This window comes from Eucyclogobius newberryi, unplaced genomic scaffold (assembly GCF_026437365.1).
Source record: "Eucyclogobius newberryi isolate DKJ021-1_F unplaced genomic scaffold, fEucNew1.0.hap1 SCAF_11, whole genome shotgun sequence".
NCBI classification, from domain to species: domain Eukaryota; kingdom Metazoa; phylum Chordata; class Actinopteri; order Gobiiformes; family Gobiidae; genus Eucyclogobius; species Eucyclogobius newberryi.
In genome coordinates, this window is record NW_027315735.1 from 18596415 (window position 1) to 18612562 (window position 16148).

At 39.7% G+C, this 16148-nt stretch overlaps 2 protein-coding genes across 3 annotated transcripts in view; one reads left to right on the forward strand and one right to left on the reverse strand.

Annotated features, from left to right (window-relative positions):
* On the forward strand, window positions 1–9629 carry fhl1a (four and a half LIM domains 1a). Of its 2 annotated transcripts, none has more exons than XM_072436819.1 (6): window positions 1–191; window positions 6528–6709; window positions 6877–7054; window positions 7194–7363; window positions 7443–7629; window positions 9184–9629. In XM_072436819.1, exons 2-6 carry the CDS (start codon window positions 6542–6544, stop codon window positions 9336–9338), a joined length of 858 nt encoding a protein of 285 aa, XP_072292920.1. In that variant the 5' UTR covers window positions 1–191; window positions 6528–6541; the 3' UTR covers window positions 9339–9629. The 2 variants fall into 2 exon arrangements, with proteins under 2 accessions (XP_072292920.1, XP_072292912.1); XM_072436811.1 differs by lacking the exon at window positions 1–191 and adding an exon at window positions 4219–4372.
* The window catches only part of map7d3 (MAP7 domain containing 3), a 20729-nt gene continuing 14209 nt past the window's right edge, over window positions 9629–16148 (reverse strand). Inside the window, exons 11-19 of the mRNA XM_072436832.1 lie at window positions 15385–15527; window positions 14546–14664; window positions 14259–14479; window positions 12945–13065; window positions 12553–12838; window positions 12435–12488; window positions 12224–12326; window positions 11981–12158; window positions 9629–11892 (exon numbers count right to left, since the gene is read on the reverse strand). Coding sequence (XP_072292933.1) covers window positions 11577–11892; window positions 11981–12158; window positions 12224–12326; window positions 12435–12488; window positions 12553–12838; window positions 12945–13065; window positions 14259–14479; window positions 14546–14664; window positions 15385–15527 — 1541 coding nt within the window. The 3' untranslated portion in view covers window positions 9629–11576. The remainder of the gene's footprint in view (window positions 11893–11980; window positions 12159–12223; window positions 12327–12434; window positions 12489–12552; window positions 12839–12944; window positions 13066–14258; window positions 14480–14545; window positions 14665–15384; window positions 15528–16148) is intronic.

The window sequence follows — 16148 nt, forward strand, 5'->3', positions numbered from 1 at the left end:
TTTTCTCAATTGCCTCGGGCGCGGAGAGAAATATTCTAGACTGCTTATAAATTCATTCCTGGCTGAGGTAATTGTTTGTGAGCTCTTAAAGAGGGTTGGCTGGGTCCAGAAGTGGTCTCCCTCTCCTCTTCAAAGCAGCGCAGTCTCCAGAGCGCGCGCCTCTGCCACAGACGCGTCTTCTGCTCCAGGAGGTGAGTGCACTAACTTTACTTCTAAACATCTCAAACTCTGTTGCATCTTCAAATGTTGTGACATATTATTTGCTTACGTTAATCTCAAACAGCCTATATTCATCTTTTTTTATGCATGTTTATTTTCCAAATATTCTCAGTCTGGAAATAGAAAAGCAAAGGAACAAAGTCAAAGCCACATGAAACACTGTGACATCTAGTTTGCTTCAACATCCATATTTTAGTCATAACTTAATATCTAACAGTTAATGGCAATAAAAGGGAAAGTATTATCTACTCCGTTCAGAAGAGGTTACTTTATCTGTAACTACATGATATGAATTGTGTGTCTTAATGCATGCAGTAATGTATCCTATGTATACTTGTTACAAATGACTCTAATTACAGGCTAAACACTGTCATCCTGCATAAGATTACCTCATGAAGTTGTTCCTAAATAAAAGCAAACACACAATACTCACAACACATCATTTTTTTACAAGGTGTGGATCAAACACTGGAGTTGAACACCTTTGGTTCCTGGAGGGATCAAAATCAGATCTGCACTTTTTAAGAGCTTTATGGATGAGCAAAAACACTATTCAGAGGACAAGATGTTGGGCTTACCGGGTCTAAGACTTGATCTGCACCCAAGAACATCATAGTGTATGTCAAAATGCTGTGTACATCTATGTGGCAACTAATTATAAAGTTATATAACTGTAAATGGGTGGATTTGTTGTGGTTGTTTTTGTTATTTTTTGTAAATTTGTGTAAAAACTACTTGTAAGTTTTGCCATGCAATCGTAATTAACTGACAGGTCCCAATCACCCAAAAGCACCGCTGTCCATGCTTCTTTTGACATACACAGCGAATATGCCGAGTTTAAAACTGTCTAAGTATGAAGTTTTGTGCAAAAAAAGTGCATAAAAAGAAACAATTTAATAGTAAGCCTATATTTTTCAAAGTATGTTTCATGCATACAACCTGAATGAATACATTTACTTATGTACAAACATTAGCAGCCGTACTTGTACTTGTAAATGAGTACATTTTCAGCACCCTTGCAGTACATTATTACTATTACTCATGTAGGCCAATGGGATCAGCTCTATGAAATGAAACCTTCTGAATGATTAAGTAAAATTAATGTTACACAATGTTAAACTACCTGACAAAAAAGCACTCCACATTTAGGTTTGAATCGAAAGGAGTTATTTTTGTTTCTGAAATTGTCAAAATGTATTTTAAGATTATAATATAACATTAATAAACACGATTATCATAATGTTTTATTATCAAACTGAATAAACTTCACACTCCTATAAACTATGAATGATGTGATTCACTGCATGTCGGGTTAAACCTTTAAAGCTGTTTAACAATAAAACACATCTGCTGGAGTACACAGTCTCCTCCTCTGTGTGGACCAGGACCAAAACAAGCGCATGAGGTCACCAAGGAAACCTGGAGGTTGTGGTCATCCGTCTAGACAAACAATGACATCGGCCTTTACAATCCATGTCGTGTTTACAATGGAACAAGCCTTTTCACAATAACAAATGACTTACATTTCTTGGGAATGTTGTATTATTGTTGACAGTTTAGTGAGACATTTATAACAAATTCCTCGGGGAGCATTGGTGCCAGCTGTTCTCTGGAGTGCAGCCCTCTCTCCCGCTCAAGAGGACAGTCTGTACATGTCTTTTATCCTCTTAAATAGAGCGGGGGGACTAAGTGGAGACAGGAATGGTGGAGAGTGAAAGGAAGAAACACATGCGATTTCAGAGGGTCCGAAAACACCTCCTAAATAGGAAGTGCAGCTTGATGATACGAGTGGGAGAGAGATATGTTAAATGTCTGCATTCTCTCACGTTTTGTTCAAATACTTCCGTAAACAGGGCCAAATAGAGGCTCGCATCTTAATTTTCTCAAGTCTTGTGCTGCATTATCTGTTATGCCTTTCAATCATTTACTTTCATCGGTCACGGTTGCTGCTATAAATCATTTTGGACAGCTACATCATTCATTTTCATTGTTTACCTCTCTTTTATTCAGATTTTAAAACAGGAGAACTGGTCCCAAGAAAATTAAAAACTCTTTTTTGATAGTAAATTTGAAAAAAAGTGATACTCAATACTAATTTCAATACCAGACAAAAAAAAAAAAAAACACAGAAAACTCCATCTCCATTTTAAAACTATAATTGTACACAATATAATGTGTCTGGACATACTACGTCTGATCTGAAATTAAAAGTTCAAAAGTATTAATTCCTGGTCAATTGAGTATTGTTTTAATACTATTTTCTATCAATGACTACGTAGGTATTGATTTCTATTTTATCTTTACAACCCTCGTTAATGCTAATAATACCTTACACTGACCTGGGATCTCACGTGGAATAGGACAGTTCCTGATACAGAAGTGGCTTATGCTGTAATACTTCAAATAGAGCTGTGAAGAGAGTCGAGATACTGTATGTCTAAGTCAGCACAGGACCAGATTCATGAACACTCAACACATTATGATGATAGTGACCACTCAAGTCTGCTCACGCTGCCATTGTAGGGCTGAGTTTTAGTGCTATTGTATATTACATGCCATTGGCCAAAATCTCTAATTAATCCAGTATTTGTGTTGTTCTAAGTACTTCTAAATACAATTGGGGCATTACTCGTGTAACAGTGTTGAGAGAGCTGCTGTTGTGACCTTTGGGACCAGTGCTCTGCCGTAACCCTTTCCCAGTCGCAGTGCCAGATCTCTGTCCACACACCTCTATGTTCAGTTCCAGCATTTCCCCTGGACTGCTTAGACTGGCAGCTCGGTCCTACATATATTAGTACACTCTATTATTTTAGCAGTACTGCGTGACTTCCTGTTTCCACGAGAAGCTAAAGCGGTGATAGGTGATATCCCACTGTTATGTGTTTACAAGGCTGCTGTGTGTAACAGGATTCAGACACTGTAGATAAGAACCCTAATGACACATGGAACAATACACATGCTAAACTGAAAATATTACAAATGGCATGAAGTTTGAAACATCATTTATTATAATTCAGACTTCTATTTAGCATATGTTCAATTTAAAGGTGCACTGTGTAACCCTCTGCTTGTCTTCTGGAAGATGTTGTTGATGTTGTTGGCATTAAATTTACTTAAACTTGGAGGACAAGCTGGGGGACACTGTCGAGCCAAGTTACAGGTCAGATCTGTGGAGAGGTGAGCCCGGTAACGGTAAGAATGAATGTCTCTCAAGGTACATTTGAGTAATAAAAACACAACATAATAGGTACGTTTAATGCCATGCTGTGGGACATTCTAAAACCAACAAAGTCTCTGGATAAGCAGAAAAGTCACATTAATCCAACGTACTAATAATGCCCAAAATAACAAACGCAATTTAAGATACTATTTGTTGTCCAAGCGTCGCATAAAGCAGCAGTAAACCATAATCAGACTGTTTACAAAAGGGCCCAGAGCAGTTCGTTTACTGGAAACATTTGCCTGTTTCAGCCCCGGTCATTACAGTCATTACTTAGAGCTCGTGGGTTTGGAATAATTGGGTGACAGAGAACAACAGGATGCACCAACTAATCCCGTTTTAAATCATAGACTGTGGACGCCGCACCTATTAGTTGTAATTAAAAGTATGGAGATAGTTTTAGTGTTGTCCTTGAAATATAGTATGAAAAGGTGAAACCTGTCTTCTGTTTATGTAAAGAATCTTAAAGGGTGTTTTCAATCGCTGTAGATAAAATATCCTCCCTCTTCATCTCAATTGTCTCTCTATAATTGTGTATGTAATGTACAAAACATACTTACCTTCAGCTAAGACACGCACACTTGATGCAGTGGTCATCCTGTCATTTGTACAGGATCAGAACAATGAAGGCGGTGGGAGGATCTAGTTTCCCCTGTGGCTTTATCATTCTGGTATTTTTACGCCTGATGCTATTGCAATGGAATTCAACATGGACTTAATGAAACAAATCGGTCCAACAGTCCCCCATCCCATCCACTTTTATCTCCCATGTGAAACCTAAAAAGGAGCAGAGGTTTGTGAGGGTCGGGTCACAGAAGGGTATAAAGACCCGTGCCCGCATCACGCCCTTATCATCCCGCTGTGGGTGCTACTGGACTATTCTACTTACAGGCCACCAGACCAAAGCAACCATGACCTTCTACAGACATTCAGGTATCAACTTTTTAGAGTTTTTTTATGACTAGATCTTTTCTGTGCTAATATAAAATAATAAGATGTGGATTTTTCCGGTTGAACATATGTCTTATAATGTCATAATTGTGCTGGTTAGACACAAATGTGGAATATCACAACAAATTCTGACGCATACAATTTATAATATTCCTGAACCTGGGTATATTGTTGATATTCCAACTCTTGTATTTACCATATAACAGCTACGGCTATGTTTGTCTTGAAATATATATTGAAATAAGAACAGTAAACTGCAAACGGCATATTAAAAGTCACACACTGCAGTGAAATATTACATTTGTAAAGCAAATGGTACCAAACATCACTGGACATGCAGTTCATGGTCATTTTACTGTTCCAGCCTGTAACAACTGGACAAAAACTGTTATGTTCAGATGTATGACGACCTGAAACAGACATTTCCAAGATCTCCAGTGTCAAAAGACTTTATTGAAACATTGCAACGTAATCATAGGAAAGGATGTATTTGTATTGTTAAGCTGTGTTGTCATTTAACTGTATGTAATCGATGTCTTTTTAAAGCTGTAAACCTCAGGACATCCAGCTACCGTCAATACAAACTCTATAGAGTCAGATAAGGTCAAGTTTGTTATACTTGTAGCGTATGACACGGAACATAATGTAACCTTTAGAACAAGCTTGTGTGATCATTCATCGTAATCCCATCCCTCTTCCATGGCTGTGACTCACCTCCACAACTGATCCGCCTCTGACCTTTGCATCTTCCAGTTGGACTTCCCACTGGGGCTGAATGTGTTTCGTCCAGTCCGTAAAGAGCAGAATGTGGGCACATACCACGGCTGTTCGAACTGGGGGCAGCTGTCACAACAAAAGCTTTACGTATCGCTCCCCACATCTCTCACCACAATAGCTGCAAGGTCCCAGTGGTCCTCTGTCCCTTTGCCAGTCGCTCTTGAAGGTCACCGCACTTTAAATAGAAACGGCTGGATAATATTGGGTGCGTATTGATGGATGGACTGAGTTGGACAGATTTTGAGAGCGCTGTTGTGTTTATCCCTGATGCACAGCTGCAGTTATGAGCGTCTGCCTCACCAAAATAGCTGTACTTGAAAATGTTTCCCTTGTCCTGCTCTTGATAAGGCCAATTTACCAGAATGGAATGTAAATGGAATAATAATATAACTTAAGTACTCTGCTATGAATTTGAGCTGTCATATCTCGCATACATAGACTTCTTGAGGGGCCCCTGATGTGTATTCTGTTTCATTTACACAGTCCTGCCTTACCTTTTCTGAGCCCTGTCTAAAGTCTCATTTACTTTTTCTTCCACATTCAAGGTTTGAATTATGCTCACATTATTTATTGATTAGGTCAAAACAATAACTCTCTTGGTGTAATACATTTGGTTATGCAATGTCTGGCTGACTAGAACTAGAATGTTCCATCGTGAACATTTTTTAGCAGCAAATTGATAAGACGTTAAGAGTTGTTCCAGGAAACCACTCAGGCCAGTCCGATGGGAGCGCAGGAATGTTGACCAATGAACAAACCAAAGTAATCCAGAGTACCGTGTTTAGTCTGATTCATAATGGAGTGAAGCCGACACAAAATATAAATCTGTGCAGGCCAGTGTAGGGAGGTCTGTTCTGTATGTGGGTGAATTATGCAGATGCACGAGCCTATAAATATGGTTGTTGCTTTTCCAGGGAGGGTTTGAAAAGACGACGGGCTCACTTTCTCCTCTCACAAAGCTCATCTTTGTCCCGATGGAGATGCTTTGGTTATGTCATCAATATAAAGTGGGAAAATATGTTTATAGTATTATTTGCAAGAGAGTATTTGATTTAAAAGACTGTCGCAGTTGAACTAACACTAATACTGGAGAGGTTTTGTGATAACTCTCGAAATAACAATATCTACCTGAATAGCACAGTATTACACATTATTACACATACACAGTTATTGTTCTGCAGTGCTTCAGTAAAAGTGTTTTCCCACTAGTTGGAAGTTCAATCTCCGCTCCTGCCTGCCCATGAGCAAGACACATCTATCTCTATTCCCGACTAAACAAGCAAATTCATTTGTGATTTGGCAAAAGACTTTGAAATAAGCCTGAATACAAACTAGACACTGTTGTTTTGCACGTCGGCAGGTCCGAGGCACTACATGAGCTCCACCATGACGGACCGCTTCGACTGCCACTACTGCCGGGACAACCTGCACGGGAAGAAGTATGTGAAGAAGGACGAGAAGCACGTGTGCACCAAGTGTTTCGACAAGCTGTGTGCCAACACCTGCGCCGAGTGCAGACGCCCCATCGGAGCTGATGCCAAGGTCTAGTCCTGCTCACCTATCTCATTGATGGAGTAGTATCAACCTGCACAAAGTTCTCCTTAAGTATTGTGCTTCTCTTTTTAGCCAATTAAGATATTATAAATAGTCTGAGAGGGTGTGTAAGCACTTCAAATTAAAAGTATTAAATATTTACTTTGTGCTTCCAGGAGCTGCACCATAAAAACCGCCACTGGCATGAGGATTGCTTCCGCTGCGCCAAGTGCTACAAGCCCCTGGCCAGTGAGCCCTTCTGCGCCCGCGACGATGGGAAGATCATGTGCGGCAAGTGCAGCTCACGGGAGGACGGCAACCGCTGCCAAGGCTGCTACAAAGTGGTCATGCCAGGTAACAATCATGGGCGCGGTCTGAAGATGAGCAGAGAGTAGAGTCCTGTTTCTCACTGCATCGATAAACACGACTCTGCTCTAAATGATGCATTATGTGTCACTTGGGGAGCAACTTAGTACTTAAATGTGTACTTCAGGATCCCAGAATGTGGAGTACAAGAACAAGGTATGGCATGAGGAGTGCTTCACCTGTTTCGACTGTAAGCAGCCAATCCGCACGCAGAGCTTCCTGGCTAAAGGGGATGACATCTACTGCGCTCCATGCCACGACAAGAAGTTTGCCAAGAAGTGCTTCCATTGCAAGCAGGTACACAGACGACAGTTCACCAGCCAATAAAGTACTTTTCAGTATATTATTGGTACAAGAGGATTCTCTGTTTCCACAGCCGATCACATCTGGAGGCATCAGTTATCAGGACCAGCCATGGCACTCGGAGTGTTTCAAGTGCAATACCTGCAGTAAACCTCTGGCAGGGACTCGCTTCACCTCTCATGACGACCACGTGTACTGTGTCGACTGCTACAAAACAGATGTGGCCAAGAAATGCCATGGATGTAAGAACCCAATAACAGGTGAGAGCAGGTTTTTAAAGGCTTTTCATTCTAGAAAAAATAAGCCTCATCCACAAGACTCAGAATATATAAGACTCAGAATATATAAGACTCAGAATATACAAGACTCAGAATATACAAGACTCAGAATATACAAGACTCAGAATATACAAGACTCAGAATATACGAGACTCAGAATATACGAGACTCAGAATATACAAGACTCAGAATATATAAGACTCAGAATATATAAGACTCAGAATATATAAGACTCAGAATATATAAGACTCAGAATATACGAGACTCAGAATATACGAGACTCAGAATATATAAGACTCAGAATATATGAGACTCAGAATATATAAGACTCAGAATATACGAGACTCAGAATATACGAGACTCAGAATATATAAGACTCAGAATATATGAGACTCAGAATATATAAGACTCAGAATCTATAAGACTCACAATCTATAAGACTCACAATCTATAAGACTCAGAATCTATAAGACTCAGAATCTATAAGACTCACAATGTATAAGACTCACAATCTATAAGACTCAGAATATATAAGACTCACAATCTATAAGACTCACAATCTATAAGACTCACAATATATAAGACTCACAATCTATAAGACTCAGAATATATAAGACTCACAATAAGACTCACAATCTATAAGACTCACAATCTATAAGACTCACAATCTATAAGACTCAGAATATATGAGACTCAGAATATGAGACTCAGAATATATAAGACTCAGAATATATAAGACTCACAATATATAAGACTCACAATAAGACTCACAATCTATAAGACTCACAATCTATAAGACTCAGAATATATGAGACTCAGAATATGAGACTCAGAATATATAAGACTCAGAATATATAAGACTCACAATATATAAGACTCACAATAAGACTCACAATCTATAAGACTCACAATATATAAGACACACAATATATAAGACTCAGAATATATGAGACTCACCATATATAAGACTCAGAATAGTTTTGATGTTATTAAGGAACAAAAAAAAAAGGAATGTTTTAGCAGTGTGGTGCAAATACATACAGTAACAATAACATTATATAATATACAAACACATATATACACATACCTCTCCTATATGATATGTAATTGATTTCTCACCCTCCGTGGGCAGTTTCCACAGCCACATCGAGCGAGTTTGCTATGAAGGATTTTAAAGTCCTATCGTACATCTTCGAGGATTCAGTGATCTGTGTGTGTGGCATTGACTAATATGCTATTTTGTAATAAATCCAGGTAGTACAGATTGGTGCTTCAGGTTCCTTGAGTGACTGTTCCATCAACCAGGAGTTGATGATTGGCATGTGTCTTTGTTGATGACCTTCTGTGCTTTGCTAATGTACTGATTGAAAAAGCTGGGGAAATGCAATATTTTAATCAGAGGGTCCTAGCATCCCCAAGGTTGTTATTCTTGTGCCAGTTTGCATAATTTACATCCATTTGACTTTTTATAAATTTATAGTTAACTTATTAAATAATAATCTTAATATTAACAAATGCTTTGCTTTTAAAATCTAGGTTTCGGCCATGGCACAAACGTAGTCAACTACGAGGGCTACTCCTGGCACGAGTACTGCTTCAACTGCAAGAAGTGCTGCCTCTCTCTGGCCAATAAGCGCTTTGTCATCAACGACGATCACGTCTACTGCCCCGACTGTGCTAAGAAACTGTAACACTTTATCACGCAGATGGCAATGCTAGTGCTTTGGAATATGCTGAGGTTGCTTTAAAATGTATAAGTTGGCATTATTAGACTGAACTCAGTAGCTTGAAGAATATACAATATGTAAATAGAATATTTTGCAGTGTATGAATATTGCTCAATCCAGATTGCTATTAAAACCAAATCCAGATGCTATTTCAGATATAAAGAACAACTGCCTCTGAATATTACAAGGCCGTAGAGAATAAAATAAAATGTTCAGATGTTTTACTCAAAAAATAAATATATGGCAAAGTGATAATTTGTAAGTCTTTATTGTTAACAGTTTGCTTTTTTCAACAAGTTTTCAACATATTTACAGTACAAATTAACCTCTGAACAAACATGGCGGGGTATGGAGACTCTCAAAGCTGCCCTCCTAGGGTGGACTGATTGTCGAGGCTGAGGTGAAGACAAGAATTTTAGTTATATTATAATAAAAATAATCTTACATTAAGACAGTTTTTGTAACGTGAGAAAGCCATTTGAAAGTATGAGTATAGGTCCTTGATAAGCAGCAGGATGTGAGTACATACAATATCTTTTCGAGCAGCATTTAAGACCATCTTAGGGAACAACTACAAGAAGCGCTTGGAAAAACATATTGGGTTTTATACAAGTTTCTATTTTTTATTTAGGGTAAAAATAAAAATGGGATAGCATGAGGATAGTTGTTTTTACTACATCGGACTGAACTTTACATTCTTTGAGCTCATTTTTCAAGGCTAAAATCTTAAGTCTGAGAAGCGGCGCACAAGGCAGAAATCTAGGTCCACATCTTTGAAGCGTTGCCTGTAGCCCTTATGTAACAAGCACATATTTTCACAGAAATGGTGGGTTTATGGCTGACAAATGTTTCCTGATTTCCCTAACACAGGGCATTAGTCCAACAGCTACTTTACGCTCCGACACCAACTTTCCACAACTTCACATATCTAACCTTTCCATTACCAGTTCGGCTTCACCGGTCTAATACTGACTATATACACACACACAATACAATGACATTTAAATATGTAGACTTGCATTTCCATAAATCATCAGTCAACTATCAGTAATACAACTTGAAATGGATGAAATGCATTTTGTTAGAAGCAGCTAGTGAACTGGGACTGATGGAACTCAAAAGTACTCGAGGGAAAAATGGCTAAGTTTCAGTAAATCTGAATATTGCGACCGAGAACCCAGCTTTGTAACAATGGGAAACAAGCAAACCTCCCCCAAAGAGGTGTGGGAATTGTGCATTTTAGTTTTAAAACGTTCACTTTGAACAGCTGGAATTCAGATAAAGTACAGTGATTCGGTTAGTAAACATAAGTCTATACACACATAAATTAACCTAAAAGGACCATAAGCCCTACTTAAAGTCATTGCTAAGACTTCACTGACTAAACACCTTCAGCAGGCTTTCTACAGTCGTTGGTTTGTAACAGTTGTGCTGCTGGAGCATCTGGTGGCCAAAAAAGGTATCACAAACGACAGACTGGAAAGTGGTGAATAAAGTGAATAGTGTGTTTGCTCTGAGCAGATGGTGCAGTGTGGAGCAAATGAAGCTTTAACAACCCAAACACAATATAATATTGAACAAGTTTAAATATTGGACAATAAGAAAACGATAAGGCCATATGTTTGGTTGCTGCAGAAAACAGCTGGTCAAGTAATTCATAGATCACATGCTTAACTGGGAGGGCCGCAGCCCACCTTCACTCAAGTTACAGTACATGTATCAATCCTTCTATAGTTTATATAAATGATAAGTGTATCCTGTAAAAGGTATCATACAAAGGAAATAACTATAATTACAAATTCAGCAAAATTAATAAGTTACATTAATGTACCCCAACAAAAGTTATTATAAAATATTGTCAAACTTGGACATAACATAGAAAAGGAATTTAGTACTTCAGAACCAAACAGTGGAAAAAGGATGAGACCTGGAGCTTAACTCACAAAAGGTCACTTTAATTTAAATGGAATTTCCCTGAAGTGTTTGGAAAGATACTCAAAGCTTTCCTCGTCCTTTTGGGTGCACATTTAGCACTTGTGGCAGTCTGTTTCCCCATGAGCTCCTTGTTGCTTATACATGGAGCTAGAGGAAGCTGGTATCAACTAGCAAAGGATTTCATTGACATATTCTGGAGGAGTACATCTGGATGAGGACACCAAGGTCAAATATTATGAGAAAAGACCGTTTTAACCTGAATCACAGTTAGTTTGTGCAGGAGAGAGGTGGACACTCACTTGACAGTGCTTCAATGGGCTGATTAGAGGAATTAATTGTGTTTACAGGAGTAGTTTTGTCTTCAAACGTAACCCTGTTCCCATCAGGGGTCCCACCACAGTCCAGTAAAACCTGATTGCAGACCTCTGCCTCCATGAGGGGACGGCTGTTGTGGCCATTAAGGTCAATGAGGCCCTCAAAGCTCCACTGGTTAGATTTTCCATTGAGAGCGGCGATGACCTTGGCTGAGTCCTGCTCATTCACAAACTCAGAGCCTTCCACAACACGCGTCTTGGGCACAAGACTGAAGAAGAAGTGACAAGTGAATAAAGAACAAATCCTGAACATGCACAAACACCTAATTAAATGATTCATTTACAGTATTGTCGTACCCCTCAGTCTGAGTGTCGCCTGTGTTCAGACCGTTGTTATTCTCCTTGTTTTCCGTCTGTGGGTTTCCGTTCACACTGCATACGGGCTCTTCACTTTGAGGTGCGGGTTCTCCTGACGACAGCTCATACACAGGTATTTCAGCAACTTCAGCTTCTTCTATAGCCTCACAGGTCTCTGCTACATGATAGAATATCATTCATCAATTATGTGTTTGCTCAGGTATTATAAACATCTTATCCTACCATTAGATTCACAGTCCTGGTCTGGGTCTTGATCTGGGTCTTGATCTGGGTCTTCGTCTGGGTCCTCGTCATCTTCATTTATGTCCTTATCATCATCATCTTTCTACAGAAACAAAGGATGATGTGCAATTATTTAATACACTAAATGCATCTGATATATTTGTGATAATATTGTGGGAAAAAAAATAAGCTGTGAACAATGTGGACTAACCTTAGAGTCACTCTGATCACCTTTCCTGGTCCTCTTCATTATTTCTTCAATTCTCTGTGGAAAACAGGCATGTTTTATGTGATCTAAACACACACAAAGCACTCTTACTGTTACATACCTTCTTCCTCTCCATGCGTTCCTGCTGGTTCTGTTGCATTTGGCGCTCCCTTTGTTCTTGAGCTTTCTTGGCCTCCTCCAGGGCACGGGCATCCGCCTCTTCCTTCTCTTTCTGGATCTCAGCCTGTCTCAGCGCCTCCTCCTCTGCCTCTCGCACCTTATCCTCTTCAGCCTGACGAGCCTCTTCCTCTTCTCTGATCTTACGCTCCTCTGCAAGCAGCTTCTCCTCCTCAAGGCGCTTCAGTCGAGCCTCCTCAGCTAATAGCTTTTCTTCTTCTAATCTGACTCTGGAAAAAATATATAAAATGCTTGTAGCGGTGTGTGGTTGTGTGAAGTCATACACGACACGAGTCACAAAATGATGAATGAATAGCTGAATATAAATTGTCTTACTTCTCCTCTTCCTCCCTCTGTATCTTCAGCAGCTCCTCTTTCTCCTTCTGCTCCCGCATCAGCCTGCGATTCTCGGCCAAGATCTTGGCAGCTTCAGCTGCAGAGTTTGTTCCTGTTGCACCTTTAGTTTATATAGTCAAGGAACAACAAGATAAAGACATTGTTATCAAGACAAGAAAATTCAAACTGTTAAGGGGTTTGGTTTGAATTACAAAGATACACTATTTAAAAGTGTTTTAAAAGTGTAATTATAATGCAAGTGTCGGGGTCCGGTGCTACAAAGCCAGATTGGGGCGATCGAGGCATTTTGGGGTTAACCTGATTTACCAGTACTATGAAGCTCTATCACTGAGCACAATCAAGTTCAGGTAGATCCGTTGTACTGGGCCTTTGCTGTGAGTCACAGTCACATGCAGATCACCACTGTGGCCAGATGGTGGCACATGTGAGAGCTCCTAAATCTGGAACAGGATGTGGCTCCAGCTGGGGGTTAATAGGCCTCCTGCTCCTTTGAGATTTACTGCAAACTGAGCTCTGGCCACCTCACTCACCCTTGTGTGCAGCAGGGCATGGAACAAATAGTATTTTAAATTGTAACTGTATACAACAACTTTACAGAATAAATTGAATGATTTTAGATAAAAATGCATTACAACTCGCATGCAAGTAGCTGAACATCATTGCTTTGTTTTATTGAAGTAGTCAGAATTTCCACTGAGGACGATTCATTCTGACAAAATTAAAGCGCATCTGACAGGTTCTCGTGTTTTTCTAATTATGACATGGTTTGGTGGGATAAAATCAGTTCTGAATATCATTGTTTTACATGTCACGTGGCAATTTGAAAAGAAAAGTTGAAAGTGACAGGAAGTAGTGCTGCGTTCTGAAACAGAATCCCTCCGTCTTCTGTCATCAATCTGTGACATTACATCAAAAATACAATTTATGCAACTGACATTTTCTGACAGTTTAAATAATAATTGAACGACATAAATAAAAATATGTTATCAGGTATTATCATTTGTTAAATCATAACTATTGTGTTTTTTTCCCTGTGTTTACAATATAGTTGTTAGGTAACATTTATGGAATGACCTTTATCTGTGTACCATCTGCTGCTCATGCCCAATCAGGAAGTAACATTATTAAATTCACCAAAATTGTAAAACTAAAAAATAGAAATACATCAAAATAAATGTGTAGTAAAATATATACTAAATATATTCATGCTCACTATATTTTAGTGAAATGTGTAATCTAGCCTGCATATAATAAGTCACTTTAAATACAACTGTAGACATGTTCATCACTCACCATCTTTCTCTTTGGTCTTGCTGGAATCTGAAGATGGAGCAGACACTGGCTGGGCAGGGCACAAATCCTTGGATTTTGAGTCTCTTTTTCTAAGGGTGGGGGGCCCTGTTGGAGTGAGAGCTGGTTTCTGGATGGGTGGAGGTTTAGATGTTGTAGACTGAGGAGATGGCGGACGCTGTTTCATTGCACCAGGTGAAGGTGGTCGTGCTTTTGAATTTTGCCTAGAAAAATAACGGTGTATTTGTGATCTCAATTATTAAATTCTATATAGTCAGTGTTTTACTAACTTTACTGCTCCTGGGGAGGGAGTCCTCATTGGAGCTGGACTAGGAGCAGGAGATGGTGAGCGATTTCGTGTGGCAGTAGATGGTGAGGCTGGACGTTGTGCCCCACTCTGCCTGTTTTTCTGTAGTTTGACAGAGAATCAGGAGTTAGATGTGGGATAAAAGTGAATGAACTGTTTAAAGTGGAAATGAATGCTATTCAAAATAATAAAGTACATCATCACTCTAATCCTCAACAGTGTAAATGTGGTGAACTTATAATTTATTCCAAGTCCAAAATATCAAATTTCAACTGAAAACACACAAGTTTGTTATCGGCCGATGACATGGCAACCGCGTCAAAGTGTGTGCTTTACCAGCAATAGCACAATGCAATGATGATATTGGTCTTTAACATTAGGCCCTTGGGTCAGGGTTGGGTCTGCTTTGCATGGCCCGTCTCTGTAATCGGGCCACTGTGATGCCTTTGTCTCATGCGATCACAATGAGACCCTTCACTGCTGCACAGGAGAAGCACTGGAGCCAGGCACCGCAGGCAACCCAGTAAAGACCCTAGTGATGGCTGTGGTGTTGTCAGGAGTCCACAATAACCCATTAAACTTAATATAAGCTTTATCAAACCTTGGTCTCGAAGACAGAAATGTCCCTATAGTTAGCATTCTGCATTACAACTTGGACCTGTGCATGAATAAGTAGCTTCATTGGCATCCACCTATTTGAACGAAGGCCTTTTAAAGCAATTATTCTGTTATACTCTTGGATGTATTTTGCCGACAATCACAAAAAGAAATATACTTCAAATCAGTAAAACAATAAGTATTAAACCAGATGTGTGGTAGTACCATTGCAGGGTCAATGGCTCCATCAGCGGAGACGGAAGTGCTCATGCCACTCTTCCGCCGGTCACTGCTGCGGCTCCTCACGGGCCCACGCGGAGGAGGGGCCAGTGGGCTGGCAGAGGCTGAGCGAGGACACAGGTGACACTCTGGTAAAGGACAAGTCATCGTACGGACGGGGGTCGAGGGGACGGTGGAGGGGACAGCAAAGCAGCAGAAAGCGAGTAAAAGGGGAATGCACAAGAAGGACAAGACAGAGGGGTTTATAGGATAATGGAAAGTGGCAGGAAAGGTCATTTGTTGGGGACAAGAGCACAAAAAGACAGCAATGTATTAGGCAGAGCTTCATAAGCAGGCAGCAGATTAAATGGCTCTGATTGGGCTGAGTATTACTGAGCAACATGTTAAAATCACACAATAAAATCTCCCAACACACTCCCAAAGCTTCCAGGCACACGGACAAGACAACACAATCTTCAGTTAAGGAGCACACACTTACACACAAATGTAAATTAGTCCACTCATTTACTTCAATTTTACGGCCACAAACTACATCAAATAAAGCGTTCTATTCTCATGTCGGAGGCAACATGTTTTTGTAAAAGATGAATAAAAATGTACTGCAAATGGATGCCTTACTGTATAAAAACAAGAGATAACGGTCCTCTTGTAGCTAAAGGTCAGTGTAAGCAGTAAGAAGGGGAAACATGGTTGTCTGGCCGAAAGCTTGCTGTGTCAGATTGAGAGATTAGCCCTGATAATCCTTAACC

Bases quoted from the DNA above. Each gene is read 5' to 3' on its own strand.
- fhl1a (XM_072436811.1), top strand. From the start codon at position 4,351: ATGACCTTCTACAGACATTCAG. The intron at 4,373-6,527 runs GTATCAACTTTT...GCACGTCGGCAG, and splicing joins GACCTTCTACAGACATTCAG to GTCCGAGGCACTACATGAGC. The intron at 7,055-7,193 runs GTAACAATCATG...TGTGTACTTCAG, and splicing joins CTACAAAGTGGTCATGCCAG to GATCCCAGAATGTGGAGTAC.